Genomic DNA, 21,734 nt, shown 5'->3' on the forward strand with positions numbered 1-21,734 from the left:
TGGTTTATACTAAATTTATGGTTTATTTGATATACAGTACTGCCTTCTGTACAAATATCAAATGTGGTTTACAATAAAAAGTCAGTAAAACAATTCGAAGAGATTGGAATGCCAATAAAATCTGGTGAAAAAGACAAAACCAACGAGGGGAAAAGTTAAAAGAATAGACCTTTCTTGCCTGGGTCTTTACTCTGCGGCAGGATTCGGAGTCGGATTTTTGTGCCTGCCTGTCGGAACAGTTGGGCTATCTCTCCATGTGACATGTCAACGATGGAACGCCCATTCACCCCCTCCAGTCGATCCCCAACTTGCAGCTTGTGGGTACGCTGGGCAGAACTTCCATGGCGGATCTCGCTAATCCTGTGTGGTATCAGGGAGCCAGCTGCAGAAACACAACTCAGAGATTATACAGTGAACCTACAGAGAGAGGTATAACCCTCCGGTAAGCTTATGTGCACTCCGGTAAGCTTATGTGCACTCCGGTAAGCTTATGTGCACTCCCTCTGGCAACCCCACACATGCACCTATATAATTTGTTCATTATACACAAGTCCCATACTCTTCATCAAATATTTGCTCTCTTGCTGCTTTAGAGTCAGACAGAATTGGGAGGGGTGGCAAAACAGCCAGGAGAGCAGGCAAGATGGAGCAGCATGATTGGCAGGGATTCCATGCACCGTCAGCCATTCATAGAATTAAATTGGTTAGTCAAGGCAGTTGGTGCCTATACTGCATCTCCCCAGCACTATCTTCTCCTTTAGGCCAACACTGTAAGCACATTTAAAACATATAGTCTTGGTGCTTGCTGCAGGTTTCCAGGTCTCACTGTGTCTTTGTCAGGTAGAAACCAACGTTTCAGCCATCATGCTGTGGCTTTCTTCAGGGTATGCTCTGAAGTCTGCCGTGTGATTTTGGTAATAGTGAGTTCACTGACCTGATTGGGAACAGGGCAATCCACCAATTTGTATTTTTTCGGGAAAGTCAGTTGGTCAGAAATTTGAATTTTGTTGTGAAAGTCCATAGAGCATCTAACCCAGCTCCACGGGAAGCACATTGTTAAACCTACCAGAGACTTTTCCATTCTATGGACTTTCACAATAAAATTAAAATTTCTGACCAACTGACTTTCCCGCCAAAATTCAAATTGGTAGACTTCCCTGTTCTCAGTCAGGTCAGTGAATTCAATATTTCCAAAGTCACACCACAGACTTCAGAGCATACCCTAAAGAAAGCCACAACATGATGGCTGAAATGTCGGTTTCTATCTGACAAAGACGCAGCGAGACCCAGAAACCTGCAACAAGCACAATGGCAGCTGCAGAAACCCTGAGAGAATACATGGTCTTGGTGCATCACAAGCTCAGCATCAGAAGTGCTGGCCCATCACATGTTTTAAATGTGGTCATGGTGCTGGCCTTACAGAAAAGGGGAAAGAGTGGCAAGTAAGGTGGAGTCAGCAGAGCAGGCACAAGGCTGATTTGCCTATGACTGTCCTCAGAACCAGCTTATGGCATTAGCTAGGTGAGGCACTGGCTCAGGGCGCCACAGGTCAAGGGTGTCAAAAACCTGCCTCACCTTTCATTGTGGTGAGAGCATATTCCTTTGCTCTCACAAAAGTTGGCACAGGGCACCACAACCCCTTGAGCTGGCTCTTTCTCTGGGCAAAAACATACAGAACAAATGCTCTCAATGCACATTCCTCTGCCCAACCCTTTCACACATGGTCTTTCCTGTGAGGGCTCCAGGCATTCAAAGTGGTGACCTCTGAACTAGAGTACAACCTTAGCTGGGCTGACTGGGATCCCAAGTCCTCCACCTGGCAGGGCTATATGTTTCCCAGAACATTTGTCTTGGACACTCTATTTCTAGAGCCCCTTAATATTTAAACAGAATTGGCAGCTAGTCTCAGGCTCAGCCAGTGAAACGTTAACTATTGTCACTGTTATCAGGAGCCTGTAGAAATATCCCAAGTTGATCCAACATCCCATTCTTTGTAGCCACCTCTTTCACTCTCTCTCTTTTTCTCCTCTCTTTCCTCTCCCTGTTTTGTTTTTTCCCCATTTTAACTCTCAGCAGCCTTAACATATTCTTCACCCCACTCCTCCTTATATTCAACTACTTTGGCTCGGCCCAAAATTAGATCAGCTACCCACCCTCATCCCACTGTCCTCTGGCACCACACTGCAGCTCGAGCTCTCAAGCAAAGTTCTGGGCATCATCATTGACTCTTCACTGTCCTTCAACGACCACCTCAACTCTTTGGTAAAAAAATGCTTTTCCAATCTTCACATACTAAGGAAAGTGAGATCCTGCTTCCATCAACAACACTTTGCTGTCCTCGTACAATCCATCATTCTTTCCAGACTGGATTACTGTAACTCCATCTACTTAAGCCTAACAAAGAAAAGCCTTCATAAACTTCAGTGGATTCAGAATACCGCGACTAAACTAATATTCGCAAAAAGTAAATTTGACCATGTCTCCCCGCTTCTATCTAAGCTTCACTGGCTCCCAATAATCTCTAGGGTTCACTACAAATGCGCCTGCCTAACCTTCAAGATCCTACACGGCATCCTTTCCCCCCTTTTCCACTATCTTGGAATTTCTCGAATCCCAATACCACCAGATCCATTCAAAAATTCAAACTATCCTTCCCCTCATTAAAAGGCATATCACATGCAGGAAAACTAGGGACATCCCTCTTCTTCAGGATTACTGAGTTGTGGAATAGCCTTGCTGCCCCGCTTCGGAGTCTGAGCTCCCTCCAACTCTTCCGAAAACATCTGAAAACTTGGCTATTCTCTAAAATGTAATACCTCCTCTCTCTTCGATATACTAAGTCCCTCTAAACTTTCTCTTTACTAAGTCCTTCAACTCTTCATTGGAGTTCCTTTCTATATCAATCCCTGTAAAGCGTGCCGAGCTCTACATTTGTGGAGAGGATGCGGTATACAAACTTAAGGTTTAGTTTAGTTTAGTTTAAAACTCCCCACCCTCTGCACCCAACTCCTTGTATTCATCACCCTTCCTGCACCCTATTCCGAGCACTCCGCACCCTTCCCTCCCCCATCCCCCACCCTTCTGCACCCCCCCTGAAGTTCCTCCCTACTTCCCCTCACTCCTAGACCTGGGGGATTGGCTGGTTAAAGTTAGGATACTATTTTATTTATTTAAAAACTTGTACCCTGCTTAAACCTAAGCGGTTCACATAATACATACACAGTCACAATATCAATACAAAAATAAATAACATTCATCTAAAATTCTTCAAAAGCAAATACATAGTGCAAAAGCTTTCCAAGAAAAAGCCTCTGTAAGTAAAGTTGTCTTTAACACGATCTTAAATGTCTAAATATCAGAAAGCACTCTTAAGCGGTCCTGTCACATAGTTCCACAAAAGCACTCTTGCCACAGAGATCACTGACGCTACTACTGAACACTATTAAGTCCCTCACTAATCAATCTTAATGTGCCCTCCAACCTTAAAGGTCTGCACGGTTGATACCCTTCCAGCACCTGAGTCAAATACCAAGGTATCGCATAGTATAAGACTTTAAAAATCAGCACCAGAACTTTACACACAAATCCAATATGACTGGTAACCTGTGGAGTTGTGCCTTATAAATCTAAAACCCTGGAGAAAAGGGGAGGGGTCTTTACGTTTCAGTTCCTTGGCATTCCTCAGCATGGACTGAACCCGGTCAAACATGGCAGCGCAAGAGGGGGGTCGAGGAGGCCTGGAGCGAGCCCTTGGCCCTGCTACTCTCTCCCGGGAGAACAGAGCGAGCTGATACTGCAGAGAAGAGGAGGAGGGCTGAAGAAAGGAATGTGGGCAGTGACCATTGGCAGCCCTGTATACACTGCAAATCGCCTTGGCGTCAACAGGTAGCAAATATTTAACCTCTAGAGCACCAAATAGAAGTCTCTGTACCACCTCCCAACACAAACCAAGATCAGGGCTACTTTGAGTTTACAGGAACTCAGGAAAGGAGTATGTGAACACTGATTTCTGCCTGCTCTATTTATCTGACTGGCACACTGATGGAGAGGCTGCAGGGCATGCTAGACTATGCAGGGCCCAAGTGTCCTGCCTTAGGCAATCCTGTGTTTTGTGTTTGTTTTTTTAAGACACTGCAACATTTCCTGCTGATGCACAATTGTCCTGTTTTTATTTGGTTTCCCTATTTCCTATGATTTAATTTCATACATAAAGGAGAAAGTCGCTTCTGCAAACTAAGCGGCAAAATCCAAACAAAAGAGCAGTTTTAGTTTATTTGATATATAATTTATTTACTATTAATAAAGAGCAGTTTGAAGACCTGGCACACTATGCTTTTTTGTTTGGATTTTAACTTCATACATGATGAAAACAAAAACTGTGGATACAGATGTTCTGGAGATAATTTAATAAACACTGACATATAAAACCATGAAAATTCAATGAAAAAAGTACAATGATAAAAAATACAGTGATAAAAATCCAACCGGACCCTACACGGTCCATGTTTCGGCAAACACGCCTTCCTCAGGGGTCCAATGGTTTGCAAACTCACATATAAAGAATTGGACTGAAAACAGTCTATTGTCTTTAAACGTGTGAGCAAAGAACACTGCAGACAAGCTAAAGTAGCAAAAAAAATGACACATATGGGCAGATATAGAATTTTAAAGGGTGATGGGGGGAAGAGATAGTGTATCAACCCCCTACTTGTTCCCCCCCTCCCCTCACTCTCAACCTCTTCCCTTCTATTTCTCCTGCAGATTCCTCTGGTCTTCTCCTTAGGCACATCCCCCTATGGAGCTCTACTTTTTTTTTTTTTTTTGCAGTTTATTCGCTAATGTTTCCATCCTCTTTACATGCATCTCCCTTTTATACCTTAAATTTCCCTTCTTTTTCTTCTCCCCTACCAGGGTCTTAGAATTCATCTTGTTTCTCTTTGATTCTTCTGAATCCCTTTGATTCTCCCTCATTAGAAGAGCAGAGACATGGGGCTCCTTTTACAAAGCTGTGATAGTGGTTTTAGCGCGCGCTTAGCGCACGCTGAATTTCCGCACGCGCTAGATGCTAACGCCAGCATTGAGCTGATGTTAGTTCTAGCCGTGTAGCGCGGGTTCAGAACACGCTAAAATGCTGGGTGCGCTAAAAACGCCATCGCAGCTTAGTAAAAGGAGCCCATAGTGAGGGAGCGGTGGGTGTGCTTATGCTCCCTGTCCCCTCAGTTGCTCTTCCTCCGTAGACCTTTATAATCAGGAAACATAGGAGGGAAAGAGAAAGCCGTTGTAGAGTCTGAAAGTATGTATCCCCCATGCTAGCAACATGTTCTCTTTTTGAGGGCTCCATTGAGCATCCGGGCTGCTTTTTTATTTTTCTTCTTTTATCCGGTTTTCGGCAGATGGCACATATGCATGGGGCCGCACTGCTCAGGCATGTGCTGTGACTGTCAGCTGTGCCGATCCTCTGCCCCGGAACAGAAATTGAAGTCAGTGGAGGCAGTAGCCTGGCACAGCTGACAGTGTATGACTCAGCAGAGCAGTCCCATGTCGAAAGCAGCAGCAGGAGAGAACAGAAGCCAAGGTAAGCCCAGGAATGGAAGGGGTAAAGGGGGTGGGAACAGCTGGATGGAAAGGTAGAGAGAATGGGAAAATACTGGATGGAAGGATGTAGGGGAGAGGGGATCGTACTAAATGGAAGGTTGAAGAGAAGAAAAGGGGATCCAGAATGGAAAAGCGGTAGATAGGAAACAATGGATGGAAGGATGGGTGGAAAGAGAGGGAGTCAAGCTAAATGGAAGAATGAGGAAAGAAAAGGGAGCTCTGGATGGAAAAGGGGTAGTGGGAGAAGTTGGATGGGGGAGAGAGGGGAGGGACTTGCTATATGGAAGGATGGGGAAAGAAAAAGGGATAGAATGTGGACTCTGGCTGGAAGGATGGGGAGATACTTGATGGAAGGATGGGAAGGAGGCATACTAAATGGAAGAATGAGAGAAAAGGGGAACATGCTGGATGGAAGGGTGGGGAGATGCTGAATGGAAGTGAGAAAAGACTAGGGTTACCATATTTGTGAAGACAAAAAAGAGGACACATGATCCTGATCCTGGCCCCTCTCTCTGACACAAAACACATCAGAGGGAAGGCTTCCAGGTCAGTCGCCGGAAGTGTGTAGGAAGGAACGCTGTCGGAAGCCTAAAGACAGCAAGTGCAGTGGGGATCCCTGTGGACATGGAGGGGATCCCATGCAGCTCTCTAGAAGGAGAGCCAGCTAAATCTGGACAGACTCCCCCCCATTTAAAAAAAAAAATCAGTCCAGATATCTGGACAATTCTCAACCCTAGGAAAGACTCTAGAGAGAGAGAAGCAACACATTGGATGGAAGTAGGAAGAGAGGTAGAGGACAAAGTTAGTGAAAGATTGAGGTATAAGAGGAAGGGGAATGAGAGATATGGTGTGAAAGAAAAGAGACAGAAAGCTGTAGGTAGACAGCAAACAGAGGGAAACTGAAGACTATACAGTAAGAATGAATGAAGAGGGAGAAAAATATACATCACTGAAGAATACTGAGAAGAAAAAACATTGCTAAAGATGGATGTAATAATGGAGGAGATAAAGACAGGAGGCGAGAGAAAATGACAAATGGACGGAAAATCTTGGCATGAGAGTTAAGAGAAGACAGAGAAAAGCAGAAAGCAAAGATTGGAACCAACATTATTAGAAAAATTAAATGGCTAAATAACAAAGTGTCTCCCATAGGCTCCTGTCATCTATCTCAAAAGGTAGAAAAAGGAATTGTATTTTTAAATTTGAATAAAGTACAAAACTCACAACTGAAAGTCTGATATATCATGTGGTGAGAGTGGGGGCAGCGCAAAAGAGGATGGGTGGGAAAGCCATGGAGGGCAAGTTGCATGGGGCAAATTATAAGTCAGTAGGTTATCAATACCCCTATGTGTTTCTGGAAATAGTACAAAATTCCCATTTGCTCTTTATGAGATTCTAGTTTCTCCTGGGCACTGTGTGTCCTCTGGGGTTAAACTGTGGCCTTCTCCTAGCACTGCTTGGGGAGAGTGGGAGAGTGTGGGAGGAGCTGCACTCAGAGGAACATTTCAATTCAGAACACCATGTCCACTAACAAGGAGAGTTCTGTGCTGAAGTGGTAACCATGGACCCCCACCCCTCCACTGGCAGGCAGACCGAAACCCATACACACTACACAAGCTGTGCTGCAGAAACCCACACGCAAACACAGGCACTGGAGCACGGTATCATGGCAACACAGGCACACGCACAGCCAGCTCCAAAACAAGTGCTTGCCAATGTGAGAAACAAGCAGACAGTGGCATGCTCAGGAGTGCAGCAGTCATCAAATGGTTAAGAGCACTGGGCCGAGAACCGGTGAAGCCAGGAGTCAAATCTCACTGCTGCTCCTTCTGATTGCAGGATGCACAAAGCTCCGGCAACTCAGTAAAAAAATACTGGTTTGGAAGTGATTTTAAATTACCAGGTGATGCTCAGCACAAATAGTATCCCCAGCATGCTATTTGTGTGGAGCTCGATAAAAGGGAGAACGGTGCCCGACACCTGCTCATAAGAGCTAAGCAGCAAGCACAGCTCTTCTGAGCATGGAAAATGTCAGCATAGACTCCAGTTTGTCCCTTTCTGCCACTTCTCCTTCCTCCTGCCTGCAGCCGTGATCAGTTGAGCCAGCAGGAGGAAGGAGCGGTGTCTGAAAGGGACACTGGAGCCTGTGCTGACATTATTTTTAAAGGCCGTAACCATTGTGCACGTGTGGTGTGAATGTGTGTCCCTCACATAAGCGCAGGACATACACTCAAACAACATACGCACATCTACTGACAGCTCCAGGCCTGCTGGTAATTTTTGCCTGTAAAAGGCGAGCGCTCCCTTCTGAGCATTACAAGGAGAGCTCATTTAAATACTACAGAGCCGCTTGCAATGCATTTGCATAGGGTTCTTGGTGGCTGCTACTAGGATTGATAAAAGCCCCTGAGAACCCTTTTGAGCAAGGGGAAAGGGAATGGGGCTTGTGGTTATACATTCAAAGCTGTTTACATATATAAAGGTACCTATTTTTTACCCAGGGCAATGGAGGATTAAAGGGAAGATTCTCAAAACTTTTAACGTGGTTGCCAAACCGGTTCCAGCCAGTTTAGCGTTCAAGTATTTTAGTGGCAGATTATCAAAAGGGCTTACTGTGGTCTTTCCTGAGCTTCCTAGCAGTCTCCGACACTGCCATGCAATGTATTACAATGAGGTAATTAATATTTAAATGAGCACCCCGGGCAATTCTCTGTTATCACTTAGTGATTCCCTAACCTCGCTATCCTACATTTGTGAGCCAGAGAACAGAGAAAGGAAGTCCAATAGTCCAAACAACAACAAAGGTGAAACTGCCTTCAGAACTGGATTAAAACTTGTACTTTATTGCATAAGTTCTGAACAAGACATATGACCCACTATTATGAGTTTTTTTGTTTCTGAAACATGCCTTTGTCTCTAACATATGCCAATGTTTTCTTAATACGTTCTTGATATCATAAGTAAATGCTGAAAATTTCAAAGTACAAACTGTCGGCATTGACAGGAAAGTAAGGCTCGACAGCTCAGACCTGTCAGAAAAATTTGCAGCCAATAAGCAACCTGAGCCAATCGGAGCCTAGACCCCTCCCCAGATGCACCAGGAAGAGGTCTAAAGCTCTGATTGGCCCCTCTCCTATGGGGTCAGAAGCAGGAGGGGGTGTTGTGATGCAGTGAGAGAGAATGGGCATCTCTCCTGCTGCTGGGGGGGGTTCATTGGCAGCAGGAGAGAGTGGGCATCTCTCACGCTGCTAGGGGGGGTTCGCTTGGCAGCGTGCTGCTGGGGTGGGGGGGGTCGATTCTCAAAATGGCTTTGCTAGCAGTCTCCGACACTGCCATGCCGAGGTTTTAAACAGTGTTGTCACTGAACCTGGACCAGTCACTGAATTTTTTAAACAGTGTTGTCACTGAACTTGGACCAGTCACTGAATTTTGTCGCCAAAAGCCGATGCTGCACTTGAAAAATGGAGTGCTCTTTCAATACTGAGGAGCCCATTTGCATGGTAGTGTCGGAGACTGCTAGAAACCTCGCTACAAACAGAGATAAGTCATTTTGATAATCCGCCGCTAAAATGCATGCAGGCTAAACCGTTGGAAAACATTTTAGCGACGGCGATAAACTTTTGAGAATCTGGGCCTTAGTTACTTATGCCCTAGGCCCAAGTCTATACCAGATCCTAATGCCAGATAACCAGCAGTATTAGAAACATTTCCAAGTTTGCAAAGATAAGAAGATCCAAACGGTAACAAAGCCTTGATTGCTTCGTTGCTCAAGTTAAGATAAGTACTGCATAAAAAAATTAAATTACCGTATATACTCAAATATAAATCGATCCGAATATAAGTCGGGACCCCCATTTCTCCCCCCAAAAGAGGAAAAATGGTTGACTCGAATATAAGACGGGAGCTTATATCTGCACCCTATGCCCCCTCCCTGCTAGGCTCTGCACCCTGTCCCACCTTCCTGCCCTATACCCTGTCCTCCCTCTGGTGGTCTAGTGGTAGGCTGGAACAGGAGGGATCCCCTCCTGCCTCCCGCCCCAGCCGATTCTAATAATTTTTTAACCCCCTCCTCCTCCCCCTGCCTGCATATCTTTTTTCATATTTTCTCTAATCCCTGGTGTCCAGTGTTGTATGAGCAGGAGCGACCTTTCCGCGCTCCTGCCCTGCACTGAGCCCTTCCTTGTTCCCTGGATGGCTGCCTCAGATCTTGCAGACAGGTGTGCACTTGGCACACTGGAGCAAGCTTTTTGAACTCCCGCCCACCCCTGCACCACTCTCTGAATGGCTGATGCCAGTTCTCACGAGTCCCAGGCAAGAGCTCGAAAAACTCACTCCTGCGTGCTGGGTGCACCCCTGGCAGCGAGATCTGAAGCAGCCATCCAGGGAGGGAGGAGGGGCTCAATGCAGGGCAGGAGCATGGAAAGCTCACTCCTGCCCATACAACATTGGACCACCAGGGATTCGAGAAAAGCTGAAAAAAGGTACGCGGTTGGGGGGGTTAAAATTTGTTAGAATTGGCTGGGACAGGAGAGGGTGCATTTCAGTCCTGTATCAAATGTTACAGGGCGACAAGGATCAAAAGACTTCCTATATGAAGGCTTGGGAAAAGGATTTGGGAGTAATTTACTCTGGGGAGGAATGGGAGCAGATTGCCCTGCGAATCCACCATGTAGCGGTAGCACCGCAGTTGGTGGAGAATGCACTTAAGCTCTTGGTGCATTGGTATATTACACCTGCATCACTTAGCAAAATGTATACTTCATGTACAGATAAATGTTGGAGGTCGTGGCCAAGGGGGAGGACCTGGATATAATTGGAATTACAGAAACATGGTGGACAGAGGAGAATCAATGGGATGTGGCGCTACCGGGGTACAAGCTCTACAGGAGGGACAGGACCCACAAGAAGGGGGGAGGCATAGCACTATATATAAAGGACTCTATCTACTCAGTCGGGATGGATATGGCAACGAAGGCAGAGGGGCTGGAGTCACTATGGGTCAAATTGCCGGGAAACAAGAGTGCAGGCATAAAACTGGGGCTGTACTATCGCCCACCTGGTACGCCGGAAGGAGTCGGACACGACTTGGAAGCTGAACTGAGACAAGAATGCAGGACTGGAAGTGTAACAGTGATGGGGGACTTCAACTACCCGGGGATTGACTGGAGTACGGGTCACTCCAACTGCACTAGGGAAAGAGGATTTGTAGAAGCTGTGAGGGACTGCTTCATGGAGCAACTAGTCAGGGAACCGACGCGAGGGAGTGCTACTCTTGACCTCATCCTAAACGGATTAGGGGGGCCTGCAAAAGGGGTAGAAGTGGGAGGACCACTAGGCAACAGTGACCACAATGCGATCAGATTCACATTAGAAAGGGGGACACCCACAGTAAGGAGGACCGCAACAACTGCGCTCAACTTCAGGAAAGGGAACTATGCTGCTATGAGGGAAATGGTGGGAAGAAAGCTCAGAAACATCCTTAGGATGGAGACTTTAGGAAGCACCTGGACCCTATTCAGGGACACCCTGCAGGAAGCACAAAGAATGTACGTCCCCAGTTTCAGGAAAGGCGGCAAGAACAAGCGATCAAAGGACCCGGTTTGGATCTCAACTGAAGCAAAGAGAGCAATAAATGACAAAAAAGTATCCTTCCGGAGATGGAAGAATGACCCAACGGAGGAAAATCACCAGGCGCACAGGAAATGCCAAAAGGAATGCCACCGGGAGGTTAGAAAAGCAAAAGGGAACTACGAAGAGGGGCTGGCCAGGGAGGCGAAGAACTTCAAGGCATTCTTCAGTTACGTAAAGGGGAAGCGACCAGCGAGAGAGGAGGTGGGGCCGTTGGACGATGGGGATAGGAAGGGAGTGATTAAGGAGGATAAAGAGGTAGCTGAGAGGTTGAACACGTTCTTCTCGTCAGTTTTCACGAGAGAAGACACATCTAACATACCGGATTCAGAGGAGCTCATAAGTGGGGAACAGGCTGAAAAATTGGAACACATAGAGGTAAGTAAGGAGGATGTCCTCAAACAGATAGACAGGTTAAAATGCGGCAAATCGCCGGGCCCAGACGGGATCCACCCAAGGGTTCTGAAGGAACTAAGACAAGAAATAGTGGGCACAATCCAGCATGTTTGCAACCTATCCTTGAAAACTGGAGAGGTACCAGAGGACTGGAAACTGGCGAATGTCACACCTATCTTCAAGAAGGGATCGAGGGGTGACCCCGGGAACTACAGGCCGGTGAGCCTGACTTCAATTATAGGGAAGATGGTGGAAGCTATGATCAAGGATGGTATTTGCGAGCACATCGAGAGAAATGGCCTACTGAGAACAAGCCAGCACGGATTCTGTAAGGGAAGGTCATGCTTAACGAACCTTTTGTACTTCTTTGAGGGAATAAGCAGTCGGGTGAACAATGGGGAACCCATAGACATCATTTACCTCGATTTTCAAAAGGCTTTCGACAAGGTGCCACATGAAAGGCTGCTTAGGAAGCTGTGGAACCACGGGGTGGGAGGGGATGTGCACAGATGGATCAAGCACTGGTTGTCGGGTAGACTGCAGAGGGTCGGAGTAAAGGGACAATATTCTGACTGGCGGGGAGTCACGAGCGGTGTGCCACAGGGATCGGTGCTGGGGCCGTTACTCTTCAACATATTTATCAATGACCTGGAAAAGGAGGCAAAGTGCGAGGTTATAAAATTTGCAGACGATACCAAACTGTGCGGCAGAGTTAGATCCATGGAGGAGTGTGAGGACCTGCAAAGGGACCTGGACAAGCTGGAAGACTGGGCAAACAAATGGCAAATGCGCTTTAACATGGAAAAATGCAAGGTCATGCATATAGGGAAAAGGAACCCGTTGTTCAACTACACATTGGGGGGGGCATTGCTGGGAGACAGCAGTCTAGAGAGAGACTTGGGTGTGCTGGTAGATGCATCACTGAAGCCATCTGCGCAGTGCGCAGCAGCCTCGAAAAAAGCCAACAGGATGCTGGGCATCATAAAGAGGGGCATAACAACCAGGACGCGGGAAGTCATCATGCCATTGTATCGAGCGATGGTGCGTCCACATCTGGAATACTGCGTTCAATATTGGTCGCCGTACCTCAAGAAGGACATGGCAGTACTTGAGAGAGTCCAAAGGAGAGCAACGAAACTGGTAAGAGGGCTGGAACACTGCCCATACGCCGAGAGGTTGGAAAGGCTGGGGCTCTTCTCTCTGGAAAAAAGGAGGCTCAGGGGAGATATGATAGAGACCTTCAAGATCATGAGGGGCATAGAGAGGGTGGATAGGGACAGATTCTTCAGGCTGAAGGGGACAACAGGTACGAGGGGGCATTCGGAGAAACTGAAGGGAGATAGGTTCAAAACAAATGCAAGGAAGTTTTTTTTCACCCAAAGGGTCGTGGACACCTGGAATGCGCTACCGGAGGAAGTGATCAGGCAGAGTACGGTACAGGGATTCAAACAGGGATTGGACGGATTCCTGAGGGATAAAGGGATCGTGGGATACTGAGGGAGGTGCTGGGATGTAACACAGGTATAGAAAGCAAACCAGGTAATAAGTATAGAAACCCAACCAGGTAGTGCATGTGCAAGACCAGAGGGTTAGGACTTCGATGGGAAGATAGGACTCAATGGGAAACCAAGGTGGCAAGGGGGCCCCTTCTGGTGATTCAGACAGGTTGTGACCTGTTTGGGCTGCCGCGGGAGCGGACTGCTGGGCAGGATGGACCTATGGTCTGACCCGGCGGAGGCACTGCTTATGTTCTTATGTTCTAGGATGTGGTCATATGGGTACATTCTTTCATATGTGGTGGGGGGTCCTAGGCTTGCGGGTTATTGGGATAGGTTTTTGACTATGTGGGTCACCTTCTCCAATGTAGGTTGGGGGTTCGAGCAGAAACTGCATTATGGGGGGTGTCACTGGTGGGGGGTGGATAAGCAGGATAAGGTTGGTACTGGCTTTTCATTGGAAGAGCCCTACGGTGCCTACTTTGCAGATGATGAAGGAGAAACTAGGTTGGGTCTGCGAGAGATACAGACTCTCTGCTTTAATGACTCGTTGCTGCCAACAATTTGAGGATATATGGGGTAGATATCTCAAGGTGAAGGGCATGGATATGCTTGGTCCAATAGCGGACACTGGTACTGGGGGAATCCGGTTATGAGGGTGTGTTTGCTCTTATCTCTGTTTCTGTGTTTTTGCTCTGTACAGGGCTGGAAGCCCTATTGGATCTTGGGCACCTTAGCCATTTCTTCTGGAGGGGGGAGGAGAGGGAGAGTGGGGGGAGGTTTAAGGGTCTGCAGGAGGGGATCATGAGGGGGGAGTTTATTGGGGGGGAGTTATTATTTATTTATTTATAATTTTAACGATTGACAATAATTACAAGTCAATAAATGAAAACATACAATGTAAACTGAAATTAAATTCAAAATTGCTTAAAGGAAATCAACCTATACAACGTATTGTTAGTCCACAATTTTGGAGACAAAGCTGAAGAAAAAACAGAAATAAGGCAACCAAGAAAGTAAGTAACAGGCAAACTAAAAAGGCGATCTGACTGTTCATGAACAATTCTTTTAGAGCTAACTTGAGATCAGAGAAACTCATGAAGACTCTCTTTCAGAAATAAACTTAGATAACTGCTGTGGATCGTAAAACACAAATATATTCCCTCCAAATGTCATAACACACTTACAGGGATATCTTAGAACAAAAGTTGCCCCTAACTTTACAGCCTGAGGTCTCAATATAAGAAACTGTTTTCTTCTTCTCTGGGTTGAACGAGATACATCAGGGTACATTCTTATTATATTTGTCAAAAAGGGAACATCTTTATGCTTAAAAAACATCTTAAGCATCCAATCCCTATCCAAATCAATTGCAAACTGTCCTATCAATGTAGCAGGGACCTGAATCTCAGTATCAGACCTCTAGAAATTGTGTCAAATCCAAACTATCAACAGATAAATTTTGCTGATTTGGATTTAGATTTTGAGATTTAACTCTCGTTGGAAGGTAATATATTTTTGAGAGAGGTGAATACGAGGTTTCTGGTACCTTCAAAATTTCAGACAAATATCTTTTAAACATAGCTAGAGCAGTTATAGGTTGGACTTTCGGAAAATTAATAATCTGGAGATAGTTTATAGTTTATAGTTTATTCAATTTTTGATTAAACGCTTTTTCGTTTCTTCAAAGCGTTGTACAGAATAAAAATAACTTTACAGATAAAAAATAAAACATTTAATACAAACTTTTAAGATCGACATGACTGACGTATTAGGTAATTATAGACAGGCATGCAATAGACACGATTGGTAAAGGGGGTAAGAAATACAATTGATAAAATAAAAATAAGAAACATTTAAGGTAAACACAAAAGGAATTAGGGGGAAGGGTATAAATTAAAAACTAGTATTAATGATTTGATGTCTGAAATGTGCCTCTTTTTTTTTTTTACATCTCCTAACAGAGTTTTCCAACATTTCCTGTTTAAAGTGCAAACTTTCACTGTCTTTGACCCAAGTCAGAGCTTGTACTTCCAACATTTTTTATTTTAGTCTCAATGTCACATATTTTATTCTCCAGACTTGATACTTTATTTTTGAGTTCCAAATTTTCTGAAAGAACAGTAGTATAGCGCGAAGATAATTGTTGAATTTGATTCCCCAGTGAAGTTTGCATATTTGATATGGCCTCCCATATGGATTCCATGGTAATTACCTTAGGCCTTTGTAAGGAAACAATCTCAGTTCCAAAATTCCCTGTAGTTCCCACAGTTCCAATGACCACCTCAGTTATTAACGAAACTTCTTGGGCTCCCAAGGTACCTGTAGCCTCTAGAGTGCTTGGAAAGTCTGCTTGAGCTTGCTGTGGCCTCACCGCCGCTTGCTGGGATCTTGCATACTCCTCCTTCCCCCTTCCAGGGTCAGTCCTCCCACTCAGAGAGGACAAGAGGGCATCCCGAGCCGGCACGTCGAAAAACGATTCCTCCGTCGCAACGGGACAGCTAGGCGGACTCCGCTCATCCGGAGATAGGGTGGCAGCTTCAAAGGAGAGGTCCCGCGCTTCAGCTTGCACACTCTCTCCAGCCGTAGAAACCTCCAGTTGTGATGTTCGTGAGCCGCGATCAACAAAGACATCCATCGGGCCAAATGGTGAGGCTGCTTCAACAGGAAACACCCGTATTTTGGACTTCCTTTTCACCATACCACTTGAGGAAACTTTCACCACAGGCACGGCGGCGTCTCAGCAGATACCTCAGATCGCCATCTTGGGTAAGCTCCGCCTCCTCTTCCTTCTATTGGAGGGGTTTATGGAAACTGTTTACACTGTTCCTTAGTTGATGGTACTGATGAGGTACCGGGGGTGCTTTTGATGGGTGTCCTGTTTGTGTGTATTTTGTTTGTTGTATTTGAACGTGTTCTAAATAAAGAATTACAAAAAAAAAAAAAAATAATTGGCCAGGATGGGAGGGATCCCTTCTTTTATAGCCTACCAGGTCATACGGCAGGCCAGCAGAGGCCTGCAACATGTCCAGGAGGGAGTCGGGGGGTCACTGGGTGATGACCCGAATATAGGACGAGACTCCCATTTCTGGGCCATTTTTTTGGCCCCAAAATCTCATCCTATATTTGAGTATATACAGTACTTGCCGTTTCAAGAACCAATCACTTCAAAGAATGATGCTTGTCTGGGCGGTTATATCCTTTCGCACACAGATGTTCATAATATTGACAAACTCTTGTGTATGCGACATATATGTCATCTATTCTATATTATACTTATGAAGGGAATTTTCAAAAATACTGTAAAGTAAAATTCTGAAATCTCTTCGGGGCAGACCACTGTGCCTTGGCACACAGTTTGAGAGACACTGTTTTAATGTAACCTCTGGACCATCCCACCTGGATGCAGCCACTGGGGGATAACTGGACTTCATTCAAGCCTATGGATCTATTTTGTGTAAGCAGACACCATTTCATTTCAAGTGTGAACCTGCTGGAACAATTCCTCTTGCTCCCTCACTGCCAAGCTCTCATACTCACCCACAACTTTATAGATTTTGTAATACCTTGGTGCTGGACATACATTTTTGTCCCCTAAATGTTTCTTTGTCCATTGTGCCCTGATTGCACAACATCTGCCTCACCTAAGAACACTTGCTTTACAGTTCTAAGTATTTATTGAATAATACCCGGTGTAGTCATACACTTCTGGTCGCAATCACCATTGATAAGACAACCCATTCCACGCCTCTAGTTACCTATGATTCTATTGACATTCCAGATTTTATTTGATATGCTATGTATCCATTACCCCTTGCCATGGGAGAAGAGATAACATATAAACTGCTAAACTTCATAGAACTGCATGCCTATACTAATCACCTTAAAACAACCTTTGAAGAAGTGAATCATACCATTTTTTATGCGAATGGACAGGTTCAACAAACCGTTGATAATTCGCTATAAAATGCGCAAGTTTCTGTATTGTAATTTCTATTTGGGTATTCATCTACTGCTGATCATGTCTTTAATGTTCTTATTCACCCTATCATTATTTTAACTGTTCTACAAATTTTGCTATGCATTATTATAATTTTCCTGTGTTGTAAAATGAAACATCTTACAGCACATGTACTCAGAGCTGATAATGGGTCAACGGGTCACGGGTCAACAATACTGAACGGGTCATGTGGGTCAAGGGTCAGTGTTTCTGACCCATTGACCCACAATAAAATATTTATTTATTTACCTGCTTTCTTGAGCTTGCCTTGATCTCTGGAGGTTAGTGGCCCTGACAGGATCGCTGTAGTATGTGCATGTGGCTTGGCCCTCTTACAAAGCCCACTTCCTCCTGCCATGGCGACTCCCCCCCCTCTGCAGCAGCAAAATGGCAGGAGGAATGCCTACTTCCTCCTGCCACTAGAAGTCCCCCCGAACCCTTCCACTCACCCTCCAACCCCCCCCCCCGTACCTTTTTAGAGAAGTTAGAATGGGAGGGAAGCTCAGTTTACTCGCTCAAAGGTCTGTCAATTCAAAATGGCGGGCCTTTGACTCCTCCCTCTGTATCCCGAAATACAAGGGGGAGGAGTCTAAGGCCCTGATTGGCTCAGATGCCTAAGGCCCCTCCTAAGGCGTCTGAGCCAGTCAGGGCCTTAGGCTCCTCCCCATGCATCACATGATGCACTGGGGAGGGAAAGGCCCGCCATTTTACATTAGTAGGCCTATGAGCAGGACAAACTAAGCTTCCTTCCCACTTCAATTTTTCTAAAAAGGTACCTGGGGGGAGGGGTTAGGAGTGGGGGGAGCTTGGGGGGCTTCCGGTGGCAGAAGGGGCATCCCTCCTGCCATTTCGCTGCTATTGGACAGGGGTGGTTGCCATGGCAGGAGGGAGTGGGCATCCCTCCTGCCAATTTTCTTTCATGGGGGAGGGGGGAGTGTTGGGTTCGGCATGGCATTTTCTCTGGCGCAGGGTGGTGCTTTTTTTTTTTTCTAATGGAGCAGATATTGTGCATGTGTAACATGCACAGCATCTATGCCCATTAAAATACAAAAAGGTTAGACAAGTAAATGCATGGTCGGATTGGGGAATGACCGATCGTGCAGAAAACCAGGCAGGGATTCAAGACAAAGTAAACAAGTTCCTGCTGAACCAGAACGTACACATGTAAGGCTAGTCGCAGTTAGAGCACTGGTCTTTGGTCTGACCCAGCAGCGGCAATTCTTATGTTCTTATGTGAGTTGTTTTCTGCATTGGATCGGCAAATGCGATCATCGCTAAAGCTGTTAAAACAGGTTTAGCGATGTCTGCTGGCTTTAGCGCATCTGGGTCTGTGTCTGGAGCCTGGAAAATGCACCGCAGGTCATGGGTCAAAGGCTCAGAAAAGACGACCCACTGTCAGCTCTGCACGTACTACTTAATACCATCAGCATTTTAAGGTAGACACACATAATTTTTCCATCATCTAACTCTGAAACCAGGCTAATTTGGTTGATTTGGTTTTTCCTACTGCATTGCACACCAGGGCTAGTCATAGTATATTGTTGCTCTCCACACCCACTATACCCTCACTCCTGGAATCCTTGTACCTTAGGCCTTAACTTCCTCAGAAATTCCTGCATCCCTTATGCACTGTTTATTCTCTATTTGATGAAAACTGAGGTGGCATATTTGGTTCCCCTGTCCAGTAGTGGCTGCCCTACCTAAGACATGAAGTTGCCTGTCTCCATAGCTTTGGACACAATACTGCGCAGGACAGGGGACCTGCTGAAAATAGCAGGATATGCACTACTGAAGGTATGAGAGGCATATAAGAAAGGCAAGCTGGCCACTGCTATATATAACAGTCTTTCTACAGGTTTGCCGCCATCTTTTTCCAAGCACACTTTAAAAAAGTGTGGGAGATGTCAGTATGATATTGGGCTATTCTGGGTCTAATCTGGAAATTCTAACTTAGGCTTCAGAGCCTATCCAAAATAGGGTTACCAGATGTCCAGGTTTCCCTGGATATGTCCACTTTTTGAGAACTGTGTTGGGAGTCCAGGCGGCTTTTTAATTTTACTTTTGTCCAGGAAAACCAGACATCTAATAACCCTAAAGCAGCTCATGCATTTATCCGGAGTCCTCCTCCTCCCCCCTCTCCACCCCCCCTGGTACCTATCCGGAGTCTTCCCTCCACCACCACCCCCTTGCGGGATCCGGTGCTTGCTCATCTGGTGCTGCTGTAACTCCCAGGCCATCAGCTGTGTGAGTAAAGTAAGCATGCTGCCTTCGGCAACCCAAAAGCTTTCTCTCTGCTACTGCTTCCTGTTTCTGCATAGGGGGGAAGCAGTAGCAGAGAGAAAGCTTCCCAGTCATCGAAGATAGCATGTTAACTTTACTCACACTGCCGACAGCCGAAGAGTTACATCACTGCCAAGTGAGCAAGCAGAGGATCCTGCGGGGGTGGGAAGGAGCAGGGGATAGCATGGAGAGGGTAAGAGACATGCTGGACAACAGGGATGGAGAGGCAAAGAAAGGAAATATGCCAGACCTCCAGGGGAAGAAAGGGAAGGGACAGATAGAGATGGCAGACCATGGAAGGGGTAAAGGAGAGAGATATCAGACCACTAGATGGGGAAGAGGGGAGGGGGAACAAGAGAAAGATGCCAGACCAGGGAAAGGGAGAGATTCCAGACTAAGGCAGGGGGAAAGGAAGGAGGAGAGAAAGATGCAGACTGTGGGAAGGCGAGGATAAAGATCCCAGACCATAAGAGGGGTAAAGGAGGAAGACAGATGTCAGTCCATAGGAGAGGGAAAGAGAGGGAGGAGATGGTACTCAGGGATGGAGGGGAAAGGGAGAGAGAGGGAGGCCATGGTTAAGGTGACCGTCAGACCTCCTGTAGCGTTGTCCCCACACACAACTTCGGGATGCCAAAATGTCCCCTTTTCAGGGACAGTGTCCCGAAGCTGTGCTCGGGGACAACGGGACAGGCGATCACTTCCTGTCCCTACCTGCCGCGCGCAAAAAAAAAAAAAAAAAGCCTCCCTCCTTCCTTTCCCCTGGTTCGCTGCTATTTTGCCACCCTGCTGTTGCTGCTAAAGCCGACAGGAAGTCTTCTTTCCGACGTCAATTCTGACATCGGAGAGGACGTTCTGAGCAAGCCAATCGCTGCCTGGCTGGCCCAGAACTTCCTCTCCGACGTCAAAATTGACGTCGGAAAGAAGACTTTATGTCGGCTTTAGCAGTTGCAGCAGCAGGGCGGTAAGACAGCGAACAGGGGGAAAGGAAGGAGAGAGGCTTTTTTTTTTTTTGCGCGGCAGGGAGGGAAGGAGGTAGGCAGGCAAGCAGGCTAACTTTAGGGGTGGGGTGGGACAAAGTGTGGAAGGAAGTGAGAGGGACGTAGGAAGGAGGCACTGAGGGCACTAAGGACATAGGAAGGAGGCACTGAGGGCACTAAGGACACGGGAAGGAGGCACTGAGGGCAATAAGGACACAGGACGGAGGCACTGAGGGCACTAAGGACACAGGACAGAGGCACTGGGGGCACTAAGGACACAGGACAGAGGCACTGGGGGCACTAAGGACACAAGACAGAGGCACTGGGGGCACTAAGGACACAGGACAGGCACTGGGGGCACTAAGGACACAGGACAGGCACTGGGGGCACTAAGGACACAGGACAGGGGTGCTGGTGGCACTAAGGACATGGGAAGGAGGCACTGAGGGCACTAAGGATACAGGACAGAGGCACTGGGGGCACTAAGGACATGGGAAGGAAGGAGGGAGGGAATAGAAAGGGACAATTGTTGGGCCTGAGTGCAGAAAGAAAGAAATGAAAGAAAGGATACACAGACAGAAGGAAACACAACCAGAGACTCATGAAATCACCAGACAGCAAAAGTAGGAAAAATGATTTTATTTTCAATTTGGTGATCAAAACATGTCAGTTTTGAGAATTTATAACTGCTGTCTATATTTTGCACTATATTTGTATATTTTTCTATAGTTACTGAGGTGACATTGCATATTTTAAAGTCATTTGCCTTTACATCTTTGAAACCCCCCCCCAAATATAAATGATAATTAATGTTTTCTCTGCGTATAGTGTGCTTTGTAGTTTTTTTAAAATTTTATGGTTACCATTATGAATTAATAAGATATGTGTACATGAAAAATGAATGGAAGAAATTGGGGCAGGATTGTGCGGGGCTGGGGTGGAACTGACAATTAATAGATGTCCCCTTTTGATGAAAAAAATAAATGGTCACATTAGCCATGGTGCACAAGGATGGGAGGGGTGGGGAAGAGAAGAGAGATGGAAGAAACGCTGTATATGGATAGATGAAATAAGAGAGGAGATGGCACACATGGATAGATGGGAAGGAAAGACATGGAAAAGTAGAGAGATCTGAGGAGGAAGCAGAAAAATGGAAGAAAGTTAATGCCAAAGGTGGATATAAAACAATACACCCCCCCACACGCCTCCGCCCACACACACACATTTATTTTTATTATACCAGGCTATTCTTCAAAAAACATTTAGAAATGCTGTTAATACATTCTTAAATTTTTTTAATGTGCTCATAAATTCTCCAGAGGCGCCACAAAGGCAATATGTTGTTTCTGACACCAAATATAG

The 21,734-nt window shown here is 46.0% G+C and overlaps 1 protein-coding gene across 3 annotated transcripts in view; it reads right to left on the bottom strand.

The window, feature by feature from the left end:
- The window catches only part of LOC117349119 (membrane-associated guanylate kinase, WW and PDZ domain-containing protein 3-like), a 115,239-nt gene that overhangs the window by 55,681 nt on the left and 37,824 nt on the right, over positions 1-21,734 (bottom strand). For 2 of the 3 annotated variants that reach the window (XM_033922162.1, XM_033922152.1), the window contains one exon: positions 170-382. In XM_033922162.1, the coding sequence (XP_033778053.1) occupies positions 170-382 (213 nt within the window). The remainder of the gene's footprint in view (positions 1-169; positions 383-21,734) is intronic. The other variant, XM_033922171.1, reaches the window with a different exon arrangement.

Source organism: Geotrypetes seraphini, chromosome 1 (assembly GCF_902459505.1).
Source record: "Geotrypetes seraphini chromosome 1, aGeoSer1.1, whole genome shotgun sequence".
In the NCBI taxonomy this organism is placed as follows: Eukaryota; Metazoa; Chordata; class Amphibia; order Gymnophiona; family Dermophiidae; genus Geotrypetes; species Geotrypetes seraphini.